A 25,683-nucleotide genomic window follows, 5' to 3' on the forward strand; every position below is an offset into this window, starting at 1 on the left:
TAAGCTGGTAGAATAATTTAATTAATTCAGATGGAATATATGGTGAAATAATTCTCCAACTGCCAAAGTTTTTAAACGTCTACGAACATACACTATGATGAAAGAACTCGTTGGTCTTTTCCCTATAATTATCCTATAACTTATTAGTAGTCTCTTCTACATGTATAATAAATTAAAGAGATATTCATGGGTGATGCCTAACATGTCGAGCAATGTCAATTTTATTTACAATAAAAAAGAAAAATATAGAAATGGGACCAATGTGATTTAACCTCATATTTTAATGGGGATAATTTCTATCATCATTCTACTTCTTCGTTTAATTGAAGGGTGTATCAAATAATATAGAGGATTTCGCTTTGCAAAACTTTGAAGAAGGTTGATAACGAGACATTTGTTGAACTATAGCTGATTCAACCCCACTCGTAGATTAATTTAACACGTCATCATTGGTCCGAAATTATCATTTCACACCCAATGCCACTTGTTAATTACGGTACCGCAAGATGTAAACTGTAATATGGGTATAGTGTAGGGTGTAAAATGGAAAAGTCCATCATCAATAAAATGACCTATTTTAGGTTTCCAAAGAGCCCCCTACATTATCCACGCAAGTCCGCTTTCCGGCTGTACCCTCGACCTTTCCGGCTTCACTTTTTGATAGAGGGGGTGAGGGAGGGGGGGAGAGAGAGAGAAACCCTTGGAGATGTCGTCGTCTTCAAACTTATGGGTTCTTCTAGGGTTAGGATTGGCTGGGGTCTTCCTCATGGCCCAGAAGCTGAAGAGGGTCGTCAAGAAGGAGCTCGGCGCCTTTGTCGAGCACCTCGAGCTGCTTCCTCCGCCGCCGCCGCCGCCTCCCAAGGCGCCCCATCCCTTGACCGGCCTCACCTTTGCCGTTGCCGATTCGTAAGCATTTCTTGAGCTCAATCCTCGAGAATTCTTGGTTCTTCTTCCTATTTGACTTGCTTTGAGTCGGTAGGCGCGAATCTTTGTTCACCCGATGGTTCTAGGGGCGAATTTGTGTCTTTTGAGGTTGACTTGGTGGCGAATTGTGAAGATTTTCTCGATTCAACAAGGGAAACGTTATCTTGGTAATAGGGTGACAATGAACTGACGAAGTGATGACATGCAGCGCTACTCTGGTTCTGAAACATTGGGTTCCCTTTGGCAGATAAAATATACTGTATTTAGATCATATTCTAATAATATTGACCAAGAACATGATCTCCCTGTTGGATAAAATTCTTTTATTGGAAGCATATTCCGTTAAATCCTATCAGGAGGATGATAGAGTTACTGTCGTTGGAATCACGTTCTGATGTGTTTGATCAAGAAGAAGATACTCTATTTGGTAAAACTAAAATCAATTACTGCCATTGTTGATGACTTTGAAGATAATAGCAGCTGAATCGTTTAACTATCCTGTCCTGATTAATTTACCCAAATGTTAACATGACCCATCTGATATAAGTATATGTGGTTTCAGATTATATTACTTTTAACCTTGATCGGAATTCTTGACATCTTCTCTGGTTGACAGCTTTGACGTCAATGAATTTATCACTGGATTTGGTAGTATAGATTGGGCAAGAACGCACGAGCCTGCGACGCAAACTTCTCCAGTGGTTTCAGCCCTTGTAGATGGAGGTGCTACTTGCATTGGAAAAACAGTAATTGATGAAATGGCATACAGGTAACAATTTCCTTTGATATGCAAATTCTTTGCTGTGTCCTTTTTTTTATGATTGCAGGAGCATTCTATATTTATCTAAGATTGATCAACCTTTTAACTTTGGCTTCGTACCTCATATGTTCTCCTTTTTGAATAGAAACCAAAAGGATCTAGTTGAAACTTAAAAACAAGCTTTATGGTATCTTATCTAGCAGTAGCTCTTTCTTCCATTTTTTAAATGCTACAACTCATGGGAATTATGCATTTTTCAGCATCAATGGTGAAAACAAACATTTTGGCACCCCAACAAATCCTGCTGCTCCTGAACGAATACCCGGAGGATGCTCGAGTGGTTCAGCTGCAGCTGTTGCCGGTGGCCTAGTAGATTTCTCCTTGGGTGAGCTTCTGGCTTAAGTTCCTCAATTAGCTCTCAACTTAATGTAACGTTGATGTGCTTGATGGTCTCATATTTAACTTTTTATCTGAAGTAATTGACTCGACAAGTAGCCTCCTTTAATACCCAACAGTTAATGCCATATATTTGGATGAAGAAACAACTTCCTAGTATGCCATATCTTTGGATGAAGAAACAACTGTCTAGTGAGTTCCCTTCTAAGTAGTGATATAAATTACATTATACAACCCAGTAGAGAAAGAAAATTAATTAAAATTTTGTTTTAAGCTAATTCACGTGAGTTTTGTTACATATGTTATTCTTCTCTCCCCTTTATGCCTTTTCATCCATCTTTATTGTTGCATATTATTCTTTAAATCCTTTTGCAGCATTTTAAAAGTTAAGAACTAATTCAGTGTAGCTATTATAGGAGGGTGTTTGTGATGTCAAGTTGCACGCTTAGTAATATGAGGTTAACAACCGCAAATATCTTGAAAATATTTTGGGTCAAAGTTTCCTAAGATGCATCAAACATTGATAATTAGAACCTATAAAATATTATAATCTCTTTGGTTTATGCTGTGAGTTGTCTGGTAGTAGTTTTTGTATCATGGGTGAATCATTGACGCTTTATCATGTATAGGTGTTGACACTATTGGTGGAGTAAGGATACCTGGAGCATTTTGTGGTATCTTAGGTTTTCGATCTTCACATGCAGCCGTCTCTTACACTGGTGTTATTCCTGTTTCACCAAGCCTTGATACTGTTGGTATGTACTGAAAACCTGGCTGCCATGCTATTCAATTACTGAAGAGATTCAGTATGCCTTTACTTATGCAATCTATTTGCTGTCTATTCTAACTTGAAAGAATGATACTTTGTGTCTAATTATATTTCTTATCCTATGTTGATAGAGTCCGATGCTTATGATGTCATAAAGCAGTGTGGATTTAAATTTTGAATATTTCTCATGTTTTTGTGTTAGTAACTTAGTATGTTACTATGTTCTTCTTTCATTTATATGCATTTTATTATGACTGGACATATAATTCGTGAACCTGAATTAGATAATCTATGTTTAGAACTTTAAATGTATATAAGTCCTTGGGCATTGTATATTTGTATGTGATCCATTTCATCCTTGTTGGTGCATGATATGGTGTTGTAGTCAGCTAGAAAAAACTGATGTTAACATGCATGAGCTATGCTTAATACAAAGGACCCTTACAATGGCTTTTGTACTTTTTTGTATTGGATGCAACAAGACGTCATGTGGTATGCTTTGATACCTCAAATATCGTGTGTATGTTTATATGTAAAGGTGTACAACAAAAGGGTTTTTGGTGATAATATAATCTTTTGTAGGTTTGAATATAGATTATATCATTACTGTTCGAGCGTTCAATTCCAAGCCTCCAATATTTTCTATTAGAATGTCTCACAAGATGTGCCTCATAGTTTCTTACCTGTACTTGCAACACTGCTGTTATGCCATCACTACATGGATGTGCATTTCATTATCTAATGCCTTTAATCCCAATTATTTGAGGCCTGCTATATGGATCCCTCTCCTTCACACATCTGTGTTGAGCAGAATGGCTTACCTGTAAGGATTTATTGTCATATTTTATTGGAAAAATTGGTATGTTGGCTGCCAAGAGACCTTTATGCGGGTTTGGTTTTAACTATTGGTTTGTTTTACATTTTAGTGCAATATCAGTATAGAATATGTGCTGCCGGGCACCAAATCTTCTATCATCTCATTGTTTCCTGAAACTCTTATGTGTGAACTTTTGTTCACAAAATTTTGTGTGCATTAGATGATACATTATCTTCTTACAGCCTTTGTCTTTGTTTTTTCTGAAAAGGAGAGAGAGTTCCAGAAAGCTGAACTGTCTCCCGCTCTCATAGTAGGTAAAGTGTAGGGTGTTTTAATAAGTTGGAGTCAATGCTCCTAGAATTTTGGTGTCCAAGATATGTAATGCTGTTGTAATTAGAATTCCTAGCAATAACTATCTTTTTGCAGCTCACGCGTGCTTTCTAAATGTGGAACAGCTGACTTATATGGTGCAAATTGTTATTGGTTGCCTTTCTGCTGCCATCATATTAGTTAACCTCCTCATTTGGTTAGATTGACATTCAGATATGTTGGGGTCACAGAATTCAGTAGAAGTCATTATTCATTTTGTTCAATCTGATTTGTAGGACTGTTTGCAAAGGATCCTAGTATCTTGCGGCGCGTAGGGCAAGTACTGCTGCAACTTCCATATTCTGACGCTCGTCAGCCCAGACATATTATGATAGCAGATGATTGTTTTGAACTTTCAAAAATACCTGCAAGCAGGTTGACTCAGGTGGTGATTAAATCTGTTGAAGAGCTATTCGGAAGTATGTGTTGATTTATCACTTAAATTTTGTGCTGTTTGTTTATTTTCATTCTTGTACTTGAATCAAATTATTAAATTTTTCATTAATTGCCATTGACTATTGATATTGTTGGTTGATTCTGTTAGGACAAGTTTTGAGCCATGTAAATCTCGGAAGTTTTCTGTCCTCTAAGGTACCCAGCATGAAACATCTCCAAAATGGGAATAAAAACAGTGACTTTAAACAAACTTCATTAGTGTCACTTGCAGTTGCTATGCGGTCGCTTTTGAAGTGAGTTTCTTATACTCTGATAGTCTTGAGCTTTGGAATTTACTATTCTAGTGTATTATTCTAATTGTTTCTTTTTGACTTTAAACAAACTCTAATGTTCTTTTTGACTTCGTTTGGAATGAGTGTGGCACTTGAATGCGGTTAGCTAAACTCATTTCTTATCATTATTTTAGGTAGCTTAAACTAGTTTAAAGAAATTGGGTGTTTGATTGCGAACTAGAATAGAAGTGGCATTATTACCTTTGACGTGACATGAAATGGTTAAAAAATTGTTACTTTTGAAGGGAAATTTTAAGATATGGCACATAAATGGACCAAAATGTCGTTTGTAGTTGAAGGATATTAGTATTGAAATATTATTATTCGTAAATTTGACCTCTAGTAATGTTTAAAATAATCTCATAATTGTTCCCTTTGCAAGTGAGCTTGTTTGGTAAGGTAGTTGTTGGCTTGCAGGCCAGTAAGCTCACATACGGTCTTGTATGATTTGCTTGGTAAGGTGCTTGCGGGTTTGTAATAAATATGTGGTTTTAGGTTTGCGGGTTTGCTTGATAAGGTGGTGCTGTTACCATTCTAGAGAAGACGATGTTAAGATGAAAAGACAAAAAGATATCCAAAATTAATAAAATGATGTAGGACAAAACGAAACTCTATGGTTTGAAAGTCTATTCATTCCATTGATCCAAACTTTACTTCAAAAAACTACTTAAAAGTGAATCTAACATCTATCCCTGCCAAACATCAGTTTAGACAGTTATCTTGATACAATTGTTTGTATCAGCTTGTAAAAAATGTTAATCAAGTGCAGCAATATCAAGCTAGAATTTTTTTCTCTCAAAAAAAAAAAAAAATCAAGCCAATAGAAGATAATAGCAAGTCCACTTTAGATAATATTGGAGAAAAGAGGACCAAAAACATCAATCCATCATTTAAGAAGAGATCTTGGTAAGTGTGGCCGGAGCTTGAGATATCGTCTGCGAGTAGGAAAATCCAAAACTAGTTATGAAAAGCACAATCTATGATAGACTGGTAAGTTTACAAATAAATAAACGAATCACTTGCTCAAAAAAAGGCATAACTCTATCAGCAACATTAATTGCAACTTTTTCAGCAATGATAGTAAAAGAGCTAGTTCTTGGTGAGAGAGAATGGGGAAGAGATGACATGGACAAGACATTGAAGAGACAAGTGTAAGTCATTTTAGGGATAATTGTGTACCAATTTATACTTATTTATTTTTTATCTCCTTTCTCACCTTTTAAACTTGATTAGGGATAAATTGCAGACTTAGAGGTAAGTGGGTTAAGATGGTTTATGGGCTTATAGGCTTGTAAGCCCGCAAAAGGCCCTGTGAGCTAGCAGGCTGTTATGTTTTAACCTTGTGTATTTTTAAGCTAGTTTAAAGGCTTATAGCTTTATATTTAAGCTGGTTTGCAGGTTTACAAGCCCGCAAGCGGTCATGTAAGCCAGCAAGTTGTGTTTTAAGCCTATTTGTAGCATTGTTTCTAGGCTAATTTAAAGCTTGTATTTAAGATGGTTTGCCGAGCTGCAGTCGGCCTTGTAAGCCAGCAAACAGTTGTGTTTTAAACCTGTTTGCAGCTTTGTATATTTTTAAGCTGGTTTAGGGGCTTCTATTTTAGCTAGTCTATGGGCTTGTGAGTCGGCAAGCAGCCAAGGGAAATGCTAGGAACCGACTTTGTATTTTAAGCCTGTTGACAAGCTTGTGTTTTAACTTTTAAACTTGTTTGTAGGCTTGTCTTTTAAGCTAGTAACCCGTGTTATGTAAACGATACAACTTCATCAATTTTCACACTGTACAACTTCTAAGCCGTTGATCCTTTTTTTATTATTATCTTTGTGCATGCTATTTTTTTACATGATCTTTCAACCATGGTGAAAGAGGTACACTTCTTTAAAAAGAGTAGCCTAGCACAATGAGAGAGAAGAAAGTAGAAAAGAGGAGAGAGGATATTGACAAGACATGAAAAAGATTAGTGTATGTCATTTTAAGGGTAAAATTTTAATGTGAGAACTCCTTGACCATTATTTAGACTAATTTAAACTTAGACCCATTTTATTTTTCTCTCTCTCACTTGTTGAACTTGGTGATAAAGTACCATTGGTTACTAAATATGGTTGTTGGTTGGAGTTCCCTAACCAAGTTCAAAGAAAATTCATGAACATGAAGCAAACACTACCTTTATTCCTATCCTCTCCTTAAGTTGATTGTGCATGAGTATGGATGTTAGATTTGTCTTGTTGGTTTCAATTTACCTAGCACCATGCATTGTCATGTTGATACTCGGTTGGCACAAGGTACGCCGATTCGGTATTAGATTCTTTCAATCCCAAAGATGATTGCGAAGGTCCCAATAAGTCTTGATCTCACTTTCTTCACTAGCGACATTCTCCTGCTTACTAGTGGCAAGTATTGACACTTCTCTAACATATTTTCAGGGTCTTTATATATATTGTTGGTTTGAATAAACGTATTAAAGCTTATATTAAAGTCTTTTATTCTTGGGCAATGTTGTAAATGATCTATTTTATAGAAGATATAGCAATAGTCAAGTAGAACCATAATTTAATACATAATATGATTGAATACATTTGTTAGTTGACGGTAGTTTAATAATTAAAACTAAAACTTACTTGAACGTAGTTAATATGACATGCTTCTATATCAATTTTGATCCAATTTGAATGAATTTGACATGATAATTAAAAAAAATTTAATTAAGGGAAATTTTGGCTGTGAATGCCGAGCTAAATAATACTAACTTTTCAAGCTACTTTTTAGAATTTTAAATTGGTGATGTTTATGCCATATGTCAATCAGTTGATTGTAACTGAGGTGATGACCTGCCTATTTCTCAGTATACCCAATGGCTGCAAACAAGTTAAATCTTTTTGCAAAGATTAGTAAAGTTTTAATCTCTCTCCCCGTGTGTGTGGGCAGGTGTGTATATGTATGTCTCTATGTATTTTTTACTCTGAGGTTACTGAATTACCCCAAACTACTATGAGGAATGAGATAGCAGATTGCCTTTTACTAGGGAAGCAGATCATTTACAGTGAATATCTTTCTCACAACAGAATTTGAAAATAATTACACATTAATTTGAATAAATTGCAATGAAATCGCTTAGTTTTTTATGTTAAGATTTGCTTTCTGCTACAACTTGGAATTGACCCTTGAGAGTGCGGGAAATTCAAAATTGATGTGGAAGGAATTAGTAGGAAAAAGGGCGTGATAGCAGTTTGTTTCATGGAGTCTTGTCCGAGACAAAGCCAAATGGAAGAAAATGATTGTTATAGCCATTATACAAAATAAGAACAACTCTTTTCCTGCCAGAAAGGATTAATTGTAGTTTTAGGGAATAGTTGCATCCTTTCTCTTGGTGCTTATTTTGCCAGCTTTTCGTGCAACATATAAAACTTTGCTTTATACCTTGTAGTCTGTTTATATATTTTTTGTTCATTGTGATGTTGTATGCTTTACCGAGTTTAGCTGCAGTCGCTGATATTCTTTATGGCATCAGTTAAATGATTAGTCAGATCAATTCATCGATGAATTCTTATGCTTGTGTTTCTTTTTGTCTTATTTGTTTGACCATCAGATGGTAACTCTATGGATTTTATGAGCAGGCATGAGTTTAAAAATAATCATTTGGACTGGATCAACTCAGTCCACCCTGCCGTTGATTCCAATATAATGAATGATCTGTCAGAGGATAGCAATGCAGATGTTGACTACTATCAATCTGTAAGGGATCAAGCACGCTTAGCTGTCAATTCTCTGCTAAAGGTACTTCAGTTACAACAATTCAGGTGTTTTAGTTAGAATATTAACTAACTACGTTTGTTTGCCTTTTTATTTTCTCACTAGATAGCTATTCTTTTCTTGCTCTACTTTCTGATTTTTCCTCAATCGAGTAATTTGATAATTATAATGACTGGTTTGGTCCTTGTGCTTATTGATACCACCAGCTTTATACTTGCAGGACGATGGACTTCTTGTTCTTCCCACTGTATTAGGATCTCCCCCGAAACTCAGTGCACGGGAAATATCATCTGAGGGCTATAAAACTCATATTTTATGTCTTACAGCCATAGCTAGCATGTCAGGTTGTTGTCAGGTACAATGCTTTTGCAGTTTTGCTTGAGAATCTGTTAATAGCAATGCCTTTTTTTTTTCTGGCTGACTCAAGACTAATCTAAAGTGTTCTTAACCTTTAGCAATTTTTTATCCATGGCATTTCTGCTCTTACATTTTTCTCGGATTCATTAAGTCTTGATATGCACTGTAGGTGACAGTTCCCTTAGGAGTCTTTGACAAGTGCCCTCTATCAGTGTCCTTTATTGCACGACATGGAGGTGACTGCTTTTTACTGGATTCGATCCAGACCATGTATCCCACTCTTCAGAAACAAGTTGATTTAGTCCTCAAATCCAATGTTTCTAGTAATGATGTCAGCAAGGAAGTAGCTGCAGAAATTGCAAAAGAAAAGGTTAGTTTTTTATTTGTTCCTTTCTATAAGCTGCAAAGTTACTTTCGTGTGAGAAGTTCTACTGATTCTTGTAAACCTAGTTGTATGCTGCTTTTCTTTGTTGTCTTCAAAATCATCATTATGCGTTTGGATTTTAGACTTGAAATATGCCTGTAAGCTTTTCACAACCGCTACTTTAACTTCAGTACTTCCCTTTTTTTATTCTTTTTATGAGCTTTTGGCTTATATTAGGTCTTCACTTTATTACAGGGCAATATTGCTTATAAAGATAAACAATGGCAGAAAGCTGCTGGTCTGTATACTGAAGCAATCAAACTAAATGGGAAAATGGCAACATACTACAGTAATAGAGCTGCTGCTTATCTGGAGCTGGGAAGGTAGTATCTCTTTTTCGTGTTACAGCATTCGTTACTTTTTAATTGATGTTTGACTCCCTCTTTTGTGTTCCCTGTGTCCTTTGCTTGACCAGTTACCAACAGGCAGAGACAGACTGCACCACTGCCATCAGCCTTGATAAAAAGGTTAGTGTTTTCTTACAAGTCGACGTGACTTGCTATTATAGTACCTTGTTTTCAAGATTCTTGGTTTGATGTGACATGTTATTATGGTACCTTGTTTTCATGATCTTTTTAGGAGCAGGTACTTGAAGAACTTAAGATGTTCCTCATCACCACTGATATATTCCTCTTTTAATCTTGTTAACAATGAGATTTTTTCCATTTTTCTCTTGTTGCTCTTTTCATTTTTTTTCCCTCTACTAGTGGTTTAGTATATGATATTGAAATACAATTCTAAATGGCTTGCTGATCATGATATTAATGTACAATCTCTTAAGCTCCTTGCAGTGCTTTAATTGTCGACAACAATAGACCATCAACAACCAGGGAATTTATTTTGTCAAAAAACATTTGTTGCAAATTAGAGCCCTCTTTTCTTATTTTCTTCCTTGAGGCATAATAAGAGAATTGGAATATTTATGCATACAACTGTACTAGTGTGAATCCATCACAAACCATTGTCTTTCCTGGTTGGTTGCTGATGGATGCATAAGTCAGCTGTCTTTGCTTTTAAATTCCATTTCTTTTACGAAAGCTATAAGCACTACTAATGAACTGTATCATTAGAATAATGAGAAAGTGAGAATCCACCATCGTACTAATAGAAAGGACAACAATCTCATTTCATAATCCTTGCTACATTGTTTAGTTTTAAGTATCTGAGATATAGTTTCCTATGGTTGGTACTTTTACTATCTCTCTCTTTTCTATACTTTGGTTGAGGGATAACCAAAATTATGTGTCCTTGAATCCTCATTTTTAGAATTTTCTTGGTGTACTATTTCTTAGCATCATGGACCAATCTTATGTATTCCTTGTTAATCTATTCTTTAGTTGATGTTGTGTTTATGTTGTTGAGTTTGCAAAATTACAGAATTCTTTTATTCTCTGACTCTTTCTTTTTTTCCTCAATGGTATTCCATTTATTTGTTGTGTGTGTGTAGAATGTTAAGGCTTACTTGCGAAGAGGAACTGCACGGGAGATGCTGGGTTACTGCAAAGATGCAATTGAAGGTCTGTTTCTCTCTCTCAATTAACATCCCCTCTCGGAAGTGGAAAAAAAAGGAATGGTTACTGCAGGTTCTGATATCCAGAACACTTTCTTGTTGGGAAAATGAGAATCGCCTGCATAGTATATTTCTTTAATGAAGGATTATACACTTGGTTGGGGTTGGGATTCATCACAGAATAGTTGAACAAATTATACTACACTAATACGAGGCATGTCCTGAAAATAGAGTATCACAACCTTGCCATGCGCATAAAATTAGAATATCTAGAATTAGCTCATGTTTGTCTCCGAGTGCATCAAATATGGTTTTTTTTTATATCATCAATAGAGGTGATTCTCTATACATCACCTATTTTATTTGTCCATTATATATTTTATATATGATCCTTTTCTGCATCTTCTTTCACTGGACTACTCCTAACATGGCATGTGGAATACGACATTTCTCTAGTCTCTACTTAAAAAGAATAGCATGACGGGAGAGGCCTTAATAGTTTTGTTTGGCCTTGAGTCTGGGACTAAGTTGATTTTGGAATTCTAAAATTTTTGCAGATTTTAATTATGCTCTCGTTCTAGAACCCACAAACAAGACAGCAAATGTGGCTGCCAAAAGACTGAAGAAGCTATTCCAGTAGATACCAGCTAAAGCAAGTTGCACAGGGCAAACATTCCAGTTGAAGATACAAACTCAAATAAGAGTCACCCATGCACGCATGTCTGGAGAATAGATCAAAAGAATACCGGCATGAGGATTTGCGCAAGAATTTACCATCATACTCAAAAGTTCATTGTAGCATCCAGAGCTGTTACTGTATTACTTAATCCCTTCAAAAGGTAGTCAGTCAAGTTTTGTTAGCAAGTTATGGCAAACAGCGGATGTGATGTCAACATACATTGCTTGTTTTTTGTATACCTCGCACCATTTAGCTTGTACTATAAGATGATTATATTCACATTTTGTAGTAGAGGCACTATTTTGGGTTTTATAGAATAAGATTTCATTTTTCAATGTAAGGTCGTGGTGTGCCATCCAACAAAATTAGAGGCTGTGATGCATTCTTTCCCTGCTTATCATCTATTGGGTTATTGTCGGATGCTCTGAGAGCTGACTTCTAACCAGGAGCTTTAGTTGAAGGAAGTGTGGTCTTATAAGTTTGTTAATAAATATATGTCTTTTTAAAACCGACTTAGTTTGCAGCTCCTATTATCTGCACCATTTTGATGGAATAATGGCCAGTCGACATCGCCAATAAAGTTTGGTGATGATTGACTAATGATTGTGTAATTATCACCTGATAGTTTAGGTGGTGGTCCTGGAGGACGGCCACAAGACCGTAAGGATGACATTGATCACGACGGCCTATATTAGTCTTGACTGCTTTGCAAAGTTTACTGTTTCTTGATGAGGACATAGTGTGTGCTTAATTGAGAATTGGGCCGTAGTCCACTAATACTCTCATTTTTTTTAAGGTAGAAATGCGAGTCCGTGCTGGAAAAAGATTGCAGTCTTCTTGTATGACTTGGCTTCTTAGCCTATCGCGTTTTGTTTTAGAATTAAGTGCTGCTGCATAAGAAGAGTTTTTCGAGTTCTCACTTCTTCTCTTTTTCTTTAAAAATAAAAATAAATAAATAAATAAATGCAGGATATTTAATCCCCGCACGGATGGATCCGTGTGGGCCCAATTCATGACTGGGAATAAATACTTGAAATGTATACATGGCATGTAGTCATCTCAGGAAATTTGTTCACCAAAATTTTGAGTTCACACACATTAAAGTCTGCATCAGTTTATACTCGTTCATCTGTTCATGTTCATAAGTAATCTCAAAAGGAAAGCAAAAAAAGAAGTTCATTTCCACTCTTCTGGAGGAGGAGGAGGAGGACGACGATGTCTTATCGTCATTCGTGGAATAAGATGTATGTTGAAATGATTTTCCTCTCTCACATGTTTCTTATCACTGTTACCCCGTAGCTAAATCCAAGAAAATTTCAGAAGCTACAGTTTTGTAAAGTAAGAAACTTTTTATTGCCTTCTCTATTGCTACCAAAGAATGCAGTCAGTACTCAATATATGGTGGACCATTTCCTATTGATATGTTCATATGAATCTAACCAAAGGCAATAAAAAGAACGCCTTAATATTCCTGTACAATAAAAATTGACAAGAAAGGCCTACAGAAGAACAATAATACTACCAAATTTGTCAATAGCTTCTGGTCCCTTTCAGTCTGTCCCTAATTGAGAGGTCCTCATCCATCGTATCCAATTCTTTATCTTTTCTTTTTTTTCTCCCTTCTTTCTTTTCCTTTTCTTTTATCTATCTATCCTCAGAATTTTGGAAGTAAAACGGAGCCGCTTTTCGTTTAGCATATGCATCACGCAACCACTAACAAGGAAATAAAGTTTTAAAGAAGGGGGGGGGATCAAAGTCTCTATACAACACCACTTTAGTTTAGATAAGTTTATTGAGCTTTTGAGTGTTATTAGTTTAATTTTCCAAGTTCTACTACCGATAACTTGTTTTCTAATATGCCTGTCTTAGGTTATTCCATCCAAACTCACCATACTCCCTTTTGGTCTTCAGTTGCATTTGGTCTTTTGTTGAACCAATAATTGGTGAATTCATTAAAGGTTTTAGAAAAAAAAAAAACTACATTAATTGATGAGCTTATGTTTGACTACGCTAAGAAATTGCAATTAATTCTAATGACAGAGCTTGTACAGGCATTTACTAGAGAACCTAGGAATAAACCCAACATTGAGGAGAATAAATAAAAAATAAAAAAAACCTATGCAAATGCAAATGCAAATGCATGGGAGTTTGGACCACCCTTATTCTAACATTGCCAAACAACTAAACCATAAGTAACACACTAATATGTAAATTAAAGAGTTAACAAAGTTCTAATATTCTTATGGGGCATGCTTCCAATCTTTTTATTTCCCTCACATATTTAGCTAATAGGTTATGATGCCAGAAGAAATAAAGAGCATTAATATTTCTACATCCTTGTCATTAAATCTTTGCGATAAGACTCCGCAATGACTCCCCTCCCACCTCTTGACTTCATCAAAGTCGAAGTCGAGAGGTGGGTCGTTAAATTTATAGAAGAATTAAAACAAGAACAAGTGTATGATCATTGAGAGTAGTTAGATGGTTATTATTATTATTATTTTCTTAGAATCTTGGTCATAAGAATGAATAGAAAATCATTATTTATTTTCCAAGTAAGAAGTACTTTAAATTTTTTTTTTTTTTTGAACTTGAAAGCCAGCGTAGATATTTAAGAATAAATCTTTTTCAGCTATCACACCTGCAGAATTTGATCAAGAATCAACTTCTCTTTTGGTGCTAGAATTGACTATCTAATATCACAACCACAACTTTCCTAACATGTCTCTATCGTTATTCCTCCCCTTTCTCTTTTCTTTTGTTCTGCTTAATGACGAGTTATTCAGTAATTAGCTTATTGCACCTCACTATAACTTAATCCAGAAAAGTTGAATCAAAATCAAAATATAATTTGCCTTTAAAAGAGAAAGAAAGAAAGAAAGAAAAAATGAAGAGAAGCGGGGAGGGTGAGTTGAGTACTGGAGCAAAATAAAGAAAGGCAGAACATTCACGTGATGAGGGGGGCATAAACAGCATAGCATCGGAATAAACCCCACGTTGGGGAGAATAGATTTATCGGAGTCTCTATCGGTCCGAGTGCGGTGAAATTATTGACAATTAGTGATGGAATCTGGATCGGGGGGAAAGTTTTATCCAGGCATCAGGATAAGTTCCCAAGTTGCAACCTTGGGAACTCCAACGTCTAATAATATGGACATCGATACAGAGACAAGCACTTAACTTTCGGATGCGTGTAATTAAATTAAATCCCTATGCTAATTAATTAATCAACCCGAGAAAGAGAGAGAGAGAGAGATTCCATCCATCAACTCAAATCTTTTAATCCCTCCCCCCGTTAGCCCAACTACCGTATCTAGTAGGACCTACGAAAGAAAAATACGCGACTTAATCCAATGGATTAGCGGGGGTGCTCTTACCGGATTCCTTGATTGGCTTGGCTGTCTGCCTTCAAAAAGAAAATAACACCCTTATGTATATAGAGACTTTAGAGAGAGAAAAATAAGACAAGGGAGGCAAATTTGGGGATCGAGATTTAGGGTTTGGAGAATAAAATTTGAGATTATTATTCGAGGGGTCTCTCTCTCTCTCTCTCTCTGATCGATTTGACGCCACACGCAGAAACGCAAAGAGAGAGAGAGAGAGAGTTAGGTGGGCTTTGGGTCGGCCAACTTTACAATGCACCCCGTATAGTGGTGGGCCCAAGATGCCTCCGTAAAATTCGGGCCCACCACCATCCCCTCCTGACATCCACCTGATCTCTCGATTCGACAGCTATCCCTCTCCTATATGGCTACGGGGTGGCCTACAGGTTAATATAAAAAAGAAATCATTAATGTGTACTATAGGTAAAATAAAAGCTTTAAAGTTAATATATATTCAGATATTGGGAGTTGGATATAATGTGTACCAAATCCTTTACTGAAGTGGCCAAGTTTATCGTACAGTAAGTACTCTAGGCGTCAGGATCCTATTGGGTACTCACTACTGACTACTGTGCCCCACGAAACCAGCAAAGCCAAAGGTAAGAAGGACCGAGGGGAAGTAAATAGATGAAAAAGGATTAAAAAATAAATGTTGGGAGGAACTAAAAGATCTCTTTCTCCTCTTTTTTTCATTTAACCATGAGGTGTGTGTGGGAGTGGGAGTGGGAGTGGGAGTGGGAGTGTGGACTTGGTAGGCGATATATATTAATCGATGAGCGATGGATTGATATATAGACTCCAAAGAGACGATTAAAAATAATAAACAAAAATTTAACACTTAATTTAACAGATAGGAGGAATTAAAAATTACAAAAAAGAAAAAAAGGAAAGAAGGGAGTGTGCTGCCCCGAGCTGAGGCTGATCCCGGTCCGGTGATTTTAAACGTCGGTTTCCGGTGTCAAGGACCGGACCGGTGGACCCCCCCCACGTAGGGAGGAATCGGATTGGATCCGAAGGACGCATCGGACGGCTGAGCGCGGGATTGCGATTGGGGTTGGGGATCAGGCGGCGGCGACACGCCAGGCTGACGTGGCGATGAGGGCTCTGGTGTGCCAGCCGAGGGTGAGGCAGCCTTCCTTCTCCTCCACCCGGTAGCCGTCGCCTCCGGCGAAGAGGGCGAGGAGCATGCTCGCTTGCTTGAAGGCGTTGGATCCGAGGTGAACCGGCTCGAACCCGGCCCGGTTCATTCGGCCGCGCCACTGGACCAGCGTCTCGTGCCGCTCGGTTCGGTCGGGACCATCGCAGGCCACGACGTTGCAGATCTGGCGGCCTAGGTAGACCTCCGACATCACCTGGTCCGGGTTGGACTCGCCGTTGACCGAGTCGGAGATGGAGGATCCGGCGCCGCCCTCGAGGGAATCAAACATGGTGGAGTAGTAGTGGAGGGCCTCGGTAAACCGTTCTACGAACGAACCGGAGTTGTGGTTCGCTTCTTGTTCGACCAGGGTCACGATCTTGGGACGGAGCGCTCGGATCGTTGAGAGGACCTTCTCGATCGCAGCGGGCCGGGAGAGGAGCGGGTGGAGCTCGAAGACGGAGTTGACAGCCACGGCCTCCGGCTCGTCGGAGGCGTCGCCAGATCCGGAGGGAATGAGCATGGAGGGGTCGAGGTCGGCGAGACTGGCGGCGACGAAGCCGCGGTAGTGGAAGTCGACGTGGATGGAATCGGCGAGCTGGGCGAGGTTCCAGCCAACTTGTTGAAGCGCGTCGGTATTGTCCGGCTGCGGCGGGCCGATCCCGGTGAGGTGGAAGGAGGGGGGACCGCCGGGGCGGAGGGCGAGGGCTTGGAGGAGCGCCGGCCATTGCATCCCTTGCTTCATTCCGAAGTCGATGACGTGGACCCGGCGGTGGCCAGCGAAGGCTTCGAGGATGGCCTGGTTGGCGGTGAAGTGGGCGAACTTGAGGTAGGGGCAGCTCTCGTAGAAGTGGAGGTGGAGGAGGTCGGCGAAGGCGGAGTCCACAGCGGAGTGCGGCGGAGGGGAGACCCGGTAGATGCGGCGGGCAAGGGCCTCGGCGAAGTAGCCAGCGACCTTCCTCATGGCGCCGCCCTGCGACGCCGCGAGGACGGAGATCTGCTTCACCAGAGCGTCGGCCGCCTTCAGATTCTCCTGCTGCACCGCCTCCGCGCACGCCATCAGCGCGTGGACGAGCCGAATCCCGGCCTCCTGCGAGTCCACCACCACCACCGGCATCGACGCGGCCCCCGGCGCCGCCGGAGGCGGCCCCGCCGTCTCTGCTGCCCGTGATGTAGACGAGGAGGAAGAAGATGAAGTCCTCATCCGTTTATTTGGCGGATCGGATCCGTAAACGATTGGAGAAGGGGACGGTGCCGGAATCGGCTTTAAATCGTAGCCGGCGGTGGTGATTGCGGAGGAATCGAACCGGTTGTTGGCGGAGGTAGTAGAGGAGGGGAGCGGAGGAAGCGAGCCGTTGAGCTCGGAGAGCATGCTCTCGAGCCAGGTGTTGAGATCAGAGGGGTTGTAGTGGACGGTATCGGAGGCGAGGTGGGAGATGAAGGTGGCGTCGTCTACGGCGGTGTTGCTGGTGCTATTCCCTATCGCCATGGCCATCTCGAGCTGCTCGAGCTTCTGCGCCACGTCAGCCATGTCCGACGACCTGACCTTGTACCCTAGTGCCGCCAACAGCTCGTCCACTCCCTCTTCCTCCTCCACCATCTTCCCCATCTCCGCCGCCGTCTTCGTTGGGAACCCGCTTCCGCCGCAGCCGCTATCCTGGTGCTCTCTCTTCATATTTATCTCTCTCTCTCTCTCTCAAAACTAATTTCCGATAGGTCGATAGCCGGATAGGTAAGGGAAAGAGGCGAATAAAAGGTGGAAGGAAGACGATGGGCGATCGAGAGGAGGGGGTCGGGAAGGAGAAGAGGGGAATAAGGAGGGCATCAGTAAATCACAGAGGCATCTCCATCTCTTTCTTTCTTTCTTTCTTTCTTTCTTTCTTTCGTTCTCTTTCTCTCTCTCCTGTCTGTCTACTGATTCGGCTTTTTTTTCAATAAGCTTCACCAGCCAGTAGAGATCGTCCTCCAACTTAAATTAACAGTTAAAAATAAACAAATCTCAATAAATATCCTTATCAGAAAATAAAAATAAAAATCTGAATATGACACTACTTCGTAGTTAGAACCCTCCACTTTTCAATATTTGCAAACTACCTCCCCACTCTCCTCCACCTACCTGTATTTTAAAACAAGTCCGAAGTATAATATTAATTATATAATTAATATATTATACATAAATCTATCTTTCTCAAATTTACAAACTAAAAGCTTTTCAAAATAGTAGAGTTAACCGTCGATTTCTTTATTTATTTATTTTCTTCAAATCATGGCCTCATAAATAATAGAATCGCATTGAGACAGCAGCAAATCTCGCAACGCAAGGGAGCACGGAAAACAATATAAAATAGTAATACACCTGGACTTTGAAGAGCGTGCAAGGCAAGATTACCATCAGGATCACATTGGGCCCGAACCTCAAAGTCGAGAGAGAGTTCACGAGAGAGAGAGAGAGCTTATCTAATCCTTATCGCCAAGTCGTATGATCGTATCCTCCTCTGTTTCCTTCTTCTTTTATTTTTAAATTGCGGGGTGTGGGTGTGGGTGTGGGTGTGATGCGTGCGACAGTGTGATGTGGGAAAAAGGAAGAAAAGGGGACTAATGGGGGGGTGTGGGACCCAATTCTGCACCCACACACGAGGGATGGGGCCCAGATGGAGGGTGTCGCTGTCACTGCTGAAGAAGCAAATGTAGTGTGGGGCCCTCCCCTCGGTCCACCACCACCACCACCACCACCCCCACCTCCACCTCCACCTCCACCAGGACACCCGACTCTCAACTGACCTACGCCCAGCAGATTCACGGTCACGGGACTAGGACGTCGTGGGTCCCCTCCCGAACGCCGTTTGCCGGTCCACTGCCGCCGTTACGGAAATCCGTTTTCCCGCTCGGCTGCTGCCTGCTCACCGTGTCCGTAACGCCCTTATTTTTTCATTAGGTGAATTACATTCTGTGAAATAGTCTAACTTCATTTTTCGTGCAATATTTATTATTATGTCACTTTTACTCCGTTATGATGCATACATTAACAAATATTTACTCCTCTCTCATATATATTACATAAAATAATAATGAATTCGTTCGCAATTATATTTTTAGTAGTTTCATTTTTATTTTATAAAATATACTATTATGTTATTTAGACAGTAATCAAAATTTGCTCTCTTTTTTTTATATATATTTACGCAGTACATAATATAACTATAAATTACATACTTTTTATTAAATTTATTATTATATTATTTTTGTCTTGAGAAGACAAGCAGTAATATATATTTGTACATAAATTAACTATAACCTATAGTAATACAAATTAAGAATTAAGTAAACTAATTATAAAATTTTAAAACTATAAGTATTCAAATAACTATGAATTATATAATAAAACTATCGAATAAAAAATTACAAGTACTTAATAACTTCAATAACTGTTAATTGCATTCAATAGCAGCTCGCCATCAGACTTATAACTGAAAAATTGTCTACTAAGCACCACTTAAAATAGTATTAAAAAATGAAATTTCTTAATTTATTTTACACTTTAGAAGTACAAGGAATGAAATTATTTTTATTTTATTATATCACTAAGTCCTAAACTTGATTAGTTAGTCTAATTTCTTAGTCTTAATTTTTTTAAATATACTTGATTATATATAATAAAAAAATATTTAGTGACTAAAGTAGTTTAAGGGTCTCCGAACTGGTTCCGAAAAAATCCCTAAACTCAAAAGGAATAAAGCTTTAGTGCAAAGCACCTAAATTTTTTAAGAATATTTAAAAAATCAATCAGCAGAGTTACGTAGATAATAGATAAAAATTAATGGTAGTTAACGAAAATAACAATAGAAAAAAAAAAAAGGAGGAGAACATCATGATTACAAAATCTTGGTGGGGCGTTAATGAAAAATGATAAAAAGATAGGGTGCGTGTACGGCGACTCAGTCAACTCCAACCCAATCCGTCATGTGATCCTACCACGTGTTCCATTTCCGTTGGGTTACTGGTCCCGGTTCCCTCGATGCTGGCCGTTGGGAATGCAAAAAAACTTGCTCACTGTACTTTTATCTCTCTGGACTAAATTGCATAATAATACCCATAACCTTTTAACCAAAAAAGAATAATAATAATAATAGCCATTAACCAATCATTAAGACTACGATATCACAATCAAATGTTATAAATTATGAGAGAGAGAGAGAGAGAGAGAGAGAGAGAGAGAGAGAGAGAGAGAGAGAGAGAGAGAGAGAGAGGGGTTGGTTTTGGGTGTGACAATAATAAAAAGAGGGGGATGAGAAAGAGGAGAAGGGGGTGATGAAACAAAGGCCGCATTGGACTAAGAAGACAAAACTTATTGATGCATGATTGCCAAATATATAAATAAATTAACGTCTAATCTAAGTATTGGGTAGGCATCACAGTAAGCAAGCGGTAAGCCCACCGGCAAACAACTTTGACCACCTTCTTCCATCTAAGCCCGTTTCCTTCTCTTAAAATCCGCCGGCTGAAACCTTATTATATTAAGTTATTTATTGCAACTTGCCTTCTAAAATTTATTTTCCCCTATCAGAGTTATAAATTATAGGATGACATCTATCATCTATATAGTTGATATGACAAGGTGGGGATACCGTTATACGTGTAATATAAGCCCTTGTCCCTTGACCGTCGTGTTGGTCCCCCCCCCCCCCTAATTCTCTAAAACAGAGGAATAAATTTACTAACAACATTATGCAAGATAACTATTGCAATAACAACATTGTGGAATACAAATTGGGTAGCAGTAGGAAAAAAAAAATAGTCCTCTTACTGCTTAATTTACTAGTTAAATATTGGGCTTAACTTAGCTGGAGGCAACACTGAAGTTTAGGCCATTTCTTAATGTGAGCAGTTTTTGTATGTTACTGATTGATAATTGTGAACCAAACAACAGCATATGAGGCCGTGACTTTACTTTTCTTGAAGTAAATAATCCAATAACGACAAAAGAAGAAGAAAGAAAGAAGAACTAGTTGTTTGACTGCAAGAAATTCGCAGTTGCAGGTAACAGTCTCCAATCGTAAGAAATTAAGCTTGATGTACACATAAGAAAAAGAAAAATTGAGATCTATCAACATACCTTCTGTTGCTGTTCAATGGTTCTGCCGATTTTGACTTGGATAGAAATTCTTATGATTGCATGACGACGGGCTAACAATACAAAAGAAGCAGTAAGACGCAGGTTCTGTTGCAATTGTGAGCAAAAAATTTCCAACAATACAGATCTTGAAGTCTTAAAATTATACTAGATAAATACAACTTGGTTGAAGGGTTACATCATAGCAATGAGAACAACCAGGTTCCTCCATATACTAACAGCTTCCTTTACTGAAAAGCCATGAACAATGTTACTATGTTAATTTGCATTTATATAAACAATCTGTGTATACATGTCAGAATACTTACATTTTCAAACATATATCAGAAGGTCATAACAAATAGAAACACCTCGTATTGTACAATGCATGAAGCCAAAATTCTTTGGAATAGGCTACTGTATGTATCCCTCAAAGAATGCCCTGAATCGCAATCACTGAGGTGAGTATATATTAATAACTCACCTTATAGAATGAAACAGCAACGGTCATGCTTGTCGTCCTCCTTTTCCTTATTGGCTGGCTCTTTGCGGAAACGGATATTTTCCTCTATATACAGCAAAGTATCTTACCCCAAGCCTTATTTCGTGGAGTATGGTGCATGTCAAGTGCTGATAAACCTTCACAGAGATAAATTAGCAGCTCATCTGTTTTACTTGACATCAACACCCACCTTTTTCCAGTATACTTGCTGGAAATAGCAATAAAATATAGCTGAGCTACCTCTTAGCACATGAGAAAAGCTCATGGGATTTGCAAGTTATTGTAGCATGTCTGAATATCTGCTAGCAGGCATTTTTTGCCTGCATAGGTTCCAGTTATTACTTCAGTTTTTGACAATCATAACTTGTCCTTCCTGTAGCACAATAAATAAGTGCACTTTTATTTTCTACTATATAATATATGGATACAGTAAATAGAGAAAGTATGGTAAACTCCACTTGGTGATGAGCACAAACAATTGAGACTTACCTCTTAAACTGTTCAGTCAGGTTCTCTCTTGGATTGATAACAACGGTTGAGAAAGATAAATGATTTTGCTTCGGCAAGGGTTTCAGCGGAATGCTCTTAGTGGTGCTTTTGACCTTCTTCAACTTTTCAGAAGGTGATCCGAGGATCTGGACAGTTAAGCAGCTGCCTGGTGACAGAAGATGGATATTGAGGAGATAAAACATGGAGATTTTAGTAAAGGTGAGAATGTTCAATCATAGATTTTCAGATTGACCTAAAGGTCCGGGATCAAATTCAAGGAATAAAAAGCCTAATAAGTGCTACTAAATAAATTATAAAAGGCAACAGATCTGGAGGATTCAATAGAAATCTGAAAGATTTCATCCAGGAGTGTGAAATTACTTTGTTGATCTGAGAGAATGTCTAATGAGGAATCAGGTATTACCAATGATAATATAGCTAGGCAAAAGCCATCATACCTAATATGAGTGCAGCTCCAATCCATGCAGTAGTGTCCCATCTTTCACCAAGGAGAACCCATGCAAAGGCTGCACCCCATAATGGCTCCAAACCATATACAACTGCAGTTTCTGTTGCAGATACATTCTTCATGGCATACATCTATAAAACGGAGCAATTTATTTTGTTCATCACCACATAATCTCATTGTTAATACAGTCAAAGAACATAAGCTTCCATTTGAGGGTCAGGAATAGGAAAAAAAAAATCCAAAAGAAGAGATATGCTGACCTCTGCCCATAAGCATAATCCAGTTGAGAATACACCTGTGTAGAGTGCTGGTATCCAAGGAAATGAAGTCGTCCAATCCCACAGTGTGGACCATGTGTAGTTATGGAAGCTCAATTGATGGACATCACCAAGGATATCTTTTATCATAAACCAGATAATTGATGATAATGCCACAACAGATACCTAAGTTCACAAGATTGTTCCAGACATGGGAAGAAGTTTTTAAAATATATAGAAGCAAGACAAGATATAAGAGATTTCAAAATATATAACCGTAACAAGACATAAGACCTACCTCAAAGCCGAGGAGAGCTAAGACTTTCTCCTTCTTTGTATTTTTTGAGATCTGCTCAGTCCTAAGCATATGGATCCCAAAAAACACCGTGCTTAAGAAGGTCAGGAAATCACCAACCTTTAAAGATAAAAGAGTGAAGCCAATGATAAGATTGTCACATGAATGACTCAACTATGTATATTTGTATTTGGAATGGTTACAAATGTATAATGCTCGTATATATAGAAACATATGTATAACACATGCGAACATAGTTTTGGAAGGATGTGAACAAGAGAATTACACCTAACAAAAAAATCCAAAGGCAGAGGTCATAATTTCAAAATGTGAATACGGGCTATTATCTACAAGGTGCAAGGGAATATTTTATTAATAAATATTACATTATGAAGATCTAATTCTTATGTATCCTGCCACTAAAAGGAAATAGCATTTCTGGCACATTAAGGGTCATCAATCTTGAGCCTACTCAATACTATGGGAATAAAGGTCCAGGACATATGAGTTTTTTGGTTAACTATATAGATCACATCCAACAGTTTATATTATAAAGCCTCGATGCCTGTACATCCTACTAGGTGTGAATTCCTTAGTTCACGTGTGTACACAGCCTGCAGATTTGCCAATGGAAGCACCATATCCGTTCAATCCTGAAAAGTTTTCTTGTTATAACATTCCTACTCCAATCGAGTTTGACAAGGCACATATAGTTGTGTGTCTTAATAACTGCATCAGATGCAGCATAACTAATAAAAAGATGTAGTCCAGAAAGAATGGAGTAACCCATATATTTACTATACGATTTTCTTACTATGGCAAGAGTTATTAAATGCATACAAATACCATAAAATAATAAATGTTGCACATACACAAGGAGGAGAGCCACCGCATTCCAGCATAGCAACTCCTACAAGAGAGAAAAATGCTCCAGACCAGATAAGGGGAGGTATTGTAGCTCCAAACATGCCATCAATCAAGGGAACAACAAGTACCTGTGTGCAACAGAATGTTACAACACCATATCATCTTTCAAATTAATGTCAATTTTTATAAGAATACGAGATGAGGCTCGAAGTGAGAGCTTACTGTGAAGGCAGAGATGAAGGACGCACGCCCAGCATCAGATGTGAGCAATCCAAGGGCCTGAGTAAGGTAGCCAAAGCTTACCCAAAGACCTAACTCTACTCCAGCAGATCGAGTATGGTGATCGTCACGTTCCTTGAACACAAATGGTAGAAAGGGGATAACTGAAACAACAAAGCGCACCATGGCAAAGAATGCAGGCTCTGTAACTTCTTCAACCTCTTTTAAAACTGGAATATCACTGGCTAAAGGGAAAACCAGATGACTTATTAGTATGAAAATCATGGACATAACTGTTATTCCAATCACAATCTCTTCAAGAAGTACATTCTCTAAATTTCCATATGAATGTAGCATATAGTTAGGTAAAAGAGTATGCTGCTCCTAATAAATCAATCCTCAGAACGCAAGAAGTTGCGCTTTGAAATTAGAATAATAAAAGTACTTCATTGTGAATGGAACATAACAAACACCTAATAGTGCCATAAAAAGTACAAGCCTTGACTGTTGTTATCACTGAACTCCAACTTTAATAAAGTCTACCTGAAATACGTTGCCTCTAAATTGCAGTTTATCCATTTGCACAACTCTTTCATCCTAATACTTTCACATCGACTACAACCTTATTTCATTGGTTTCTCAATTTTAGAATAATCATGGACAATCTAATAGCGGCCGTATAATATTTTCCTTGGCAGAAGAGGCATGAGTGTATGCAATCATAAGTTCCTGCAACCAAGTCTTATTACTGGTATGAGTACCACCATCTAGGTCGGCACCATACAACCGCCACCATGGCTACCATCCACAATGGTTTAAAAATACATTCATATCCGATAAACTCACACAGCAAGATTGAATGGAATTAGATTTAAGTGTCCAGTCATATCTAAACAGAGGAAATCATCTCTACTCGAAATCTATTGAATTATTCCGAATTGAAAAGAAATAGAAACTGACTGAGAAGGAAGCGATGGCGTACCATAGATCACGGTGAGGACATTGAGCAAGATGATGCTCCTAACCTTCTTGGAGGCGAAAAAGATCCTCTTCCAAAGCGGACGCCGATCAAACGATCTCGACCCCAGCCTCAACCGCATCCTCGTCTCGATCGAATCGAATCGGCGATCCCGAACAACGACAGCAACATAATCTTCATCTTGGATCCTCTCTTGCACGAAGCCAACTTCGGATTCTACCAGAGGAGATTCTTCAACGGCGCACCTCGGGATTTTCTTGGGCCTCCACCCCTTCCTCGCCTCGTAAAACGAGAAGGAGACTAAGGAGAAGGTTAGAGCTTTCCGAGCTATCTCGGGCTTCGAAGAGATCGGAAAGTGGAGATTTGCGAGGAGACAATGAGTGGACATGGCCGCTTCGAAGCCCGAGCAACAGAGAAAGAACATAGAATTTAATAGAGTATTCTATTATTAAGAAAGTTTTACGTTTCACACCCTACATATTGTGTATATTATAGCCTAC

At 38.6% G+C, this 25,683-nt stretch overlaps 3 protein-coding genes and 1 long non-coding RNA gene across 4 annotated transcripts; 1 reads left to right on the forward strand and 3 right to left on the reverse strand.

Moving 5' to 3' along the window:
- The first annotated feature begins 592 nt into the window (after positions 1-592).
- Positions 593-11,818, forward strand: LOC140786624 (translocon at the outer membrane of chloroplasts 64). The gene is made up of 13 exons (XM_073135204.1): positions 593-906; positions 1,541-1,693; positions 1,945-2,069; positions 2,710-2,835; positions 4,272-4,454; positions 4,580-4,724; positions 8,373-8,532; positions 8,729-8,863; positions 9,035-9,235; positions 9,485-9,612; positions 9,705-9,756; positions 10,737-10,806; positions 11,357-11,818. Exons 1-13 carry the CDS (start codon positions 707-709, stop codon positions 11,437-11,439), a joined length of 1,761 nt encoding a protein of 586 aa, XP_072991305.1. The 5' UTR covers positions 593-706; the 3' UTR covers positions 11,440-11,818.
- A 3,853-nt stretch (positions 11,819-15,671) lies between these two features.
- On the reverse strand, positions 15,672-18,481 carry LOC140786962 (DELLA protein SLR1-like). The gene is made up of 2 exons (XM_073135686.1): positions 18,386-18,481; positions 15,672-17,965 (listed from the first exon to the last, which is right to left on the reverse strand). Exon 2 carries the CDS (start codon positions 17,669-17,671, stop codon positions 15,923-15,925), a length of 1,749 nt encoding a protein of 582 aa, XP_072991787.1. The 5' UTR covers positions 17,672-17,965; positions 18,386-18,481; the 3' UTR covers positions 15,672-15,922.
- Positions 18,482-19,788: 1,307 nt separating this feature from the next.
- Positions 19,789-21,233, reverse strand: LOC140786965 (uncharacterized). Its single transcript, XR_012108721.1, has 2 exons — positions 21,110-21,233; positions 19,789-20,014 (listed from the first exon to the last, which is right to left on the reverse strand). It is a non-coding gene; the product is annotated as an uncharacterized lncRNA (long non-coding RNA).
- A 135-nt stretch (positions 21,234-21,368) lies between these two features.
- Positions 21,369-25,592, reverse strand: LOC140786964 (uncharacterized). The gene is made up of 8 exons (XM_073135687.1): positions 25,187-25,592; positions 24,208-24,449; positions 23,991-24,113; positions 23,122-23,238; positions 22,827-23,009; positions 22,556-22,697; positions 22,098-22,263; positions 21,369-21,981 (listed from the first exon to the last, which is right to left on the reverse strand). The coding sequence occupies exons 1-8, from the start codon at positions 25,569-25,571 to the stop codon at positions 21,966-21,968; spliced, it is 1,374 nt and encodes a 457-aa protein (XP_072991788.1). The 5' UTR covers positions 25,572-25,592; the 3' UTR covers positions 21,369-21,965.
- Positions 25,593-25,683: the final 91 nt, after the last annotated feature.

Source organism: Typha latifolia, chromosome 4 (assembly GCF_019914945.1).
Source record: "Typha latifolia isolate L0001 chromosome 4, TyphaL0001v2, whole genome shotgun sequence".
Classification (NCBI taxonomy): domain Eukaryota; kingdom Viridiplantae; phylum Streptophyta; class Magnoliopsida; order Poales; family Typhaceae; genus Typha; species Typha latifolia.

What these genes read in the sequence shown, in the direction of transcription:
- LOC140786964 (XM_073135687.1), bottom strand. Translation starts at nt 25,571, where the DNA reads ATGTCCACTCATTGTCTCCTCGCAAATCTCCACTTTCCGATCTCTTCG. An exon ending in TAGCTCTCCTCGGCTTTGAG is followed by an intron (nt 23,010 to 23,121) that starts GTAGGTCTTATG and finishes TTGTGAACTTAG; the next exon opens with GTATCTGTTGTGGCATTATC. An exon ending in TGGAGCTGCACTCATATTAG is followed by an intron (nt 22,264 to 22,555) that starts GTATGATGGCTT and finishes TTCTGTCACCAG; the next exon opens with GCAGCTGCTTAACTGTCCAG.
- LOC140786962 (XM_073135686.1), bottom strand. Translation starts at nt 17,671, where the DNA reads ATGAAGAGAGAGCACCAGGATAGCGGCTGCGGCGGAAGCGGGTTCCCA.
- LOC140786624 (XM_073135204.1), top strand. Translation starts at nt 707, where the DNA reads ATGTCGTCGTCTTCAAACTTATGGGTTCTTCTAGGGTTAGGATTGGCT. An exon ending in ACCAAGCCTTGATACTGTTG is followed by an intron (nt 2,836 to 4,271) that starts GTATGTACTGAA and finishes TCTGATTTGTAG; the next exon opens with GACTGTTTGCAAAGGATCCT. An exon ending in GCTTATCTGGAGCTGGGAAG is followed by an intron (nt 9,613 to 9,704) that starts GTAGTATCTCTT and finishes TTGCTTGACCAG; the next exon opens with TTACCAACAGGCAGAGACAG.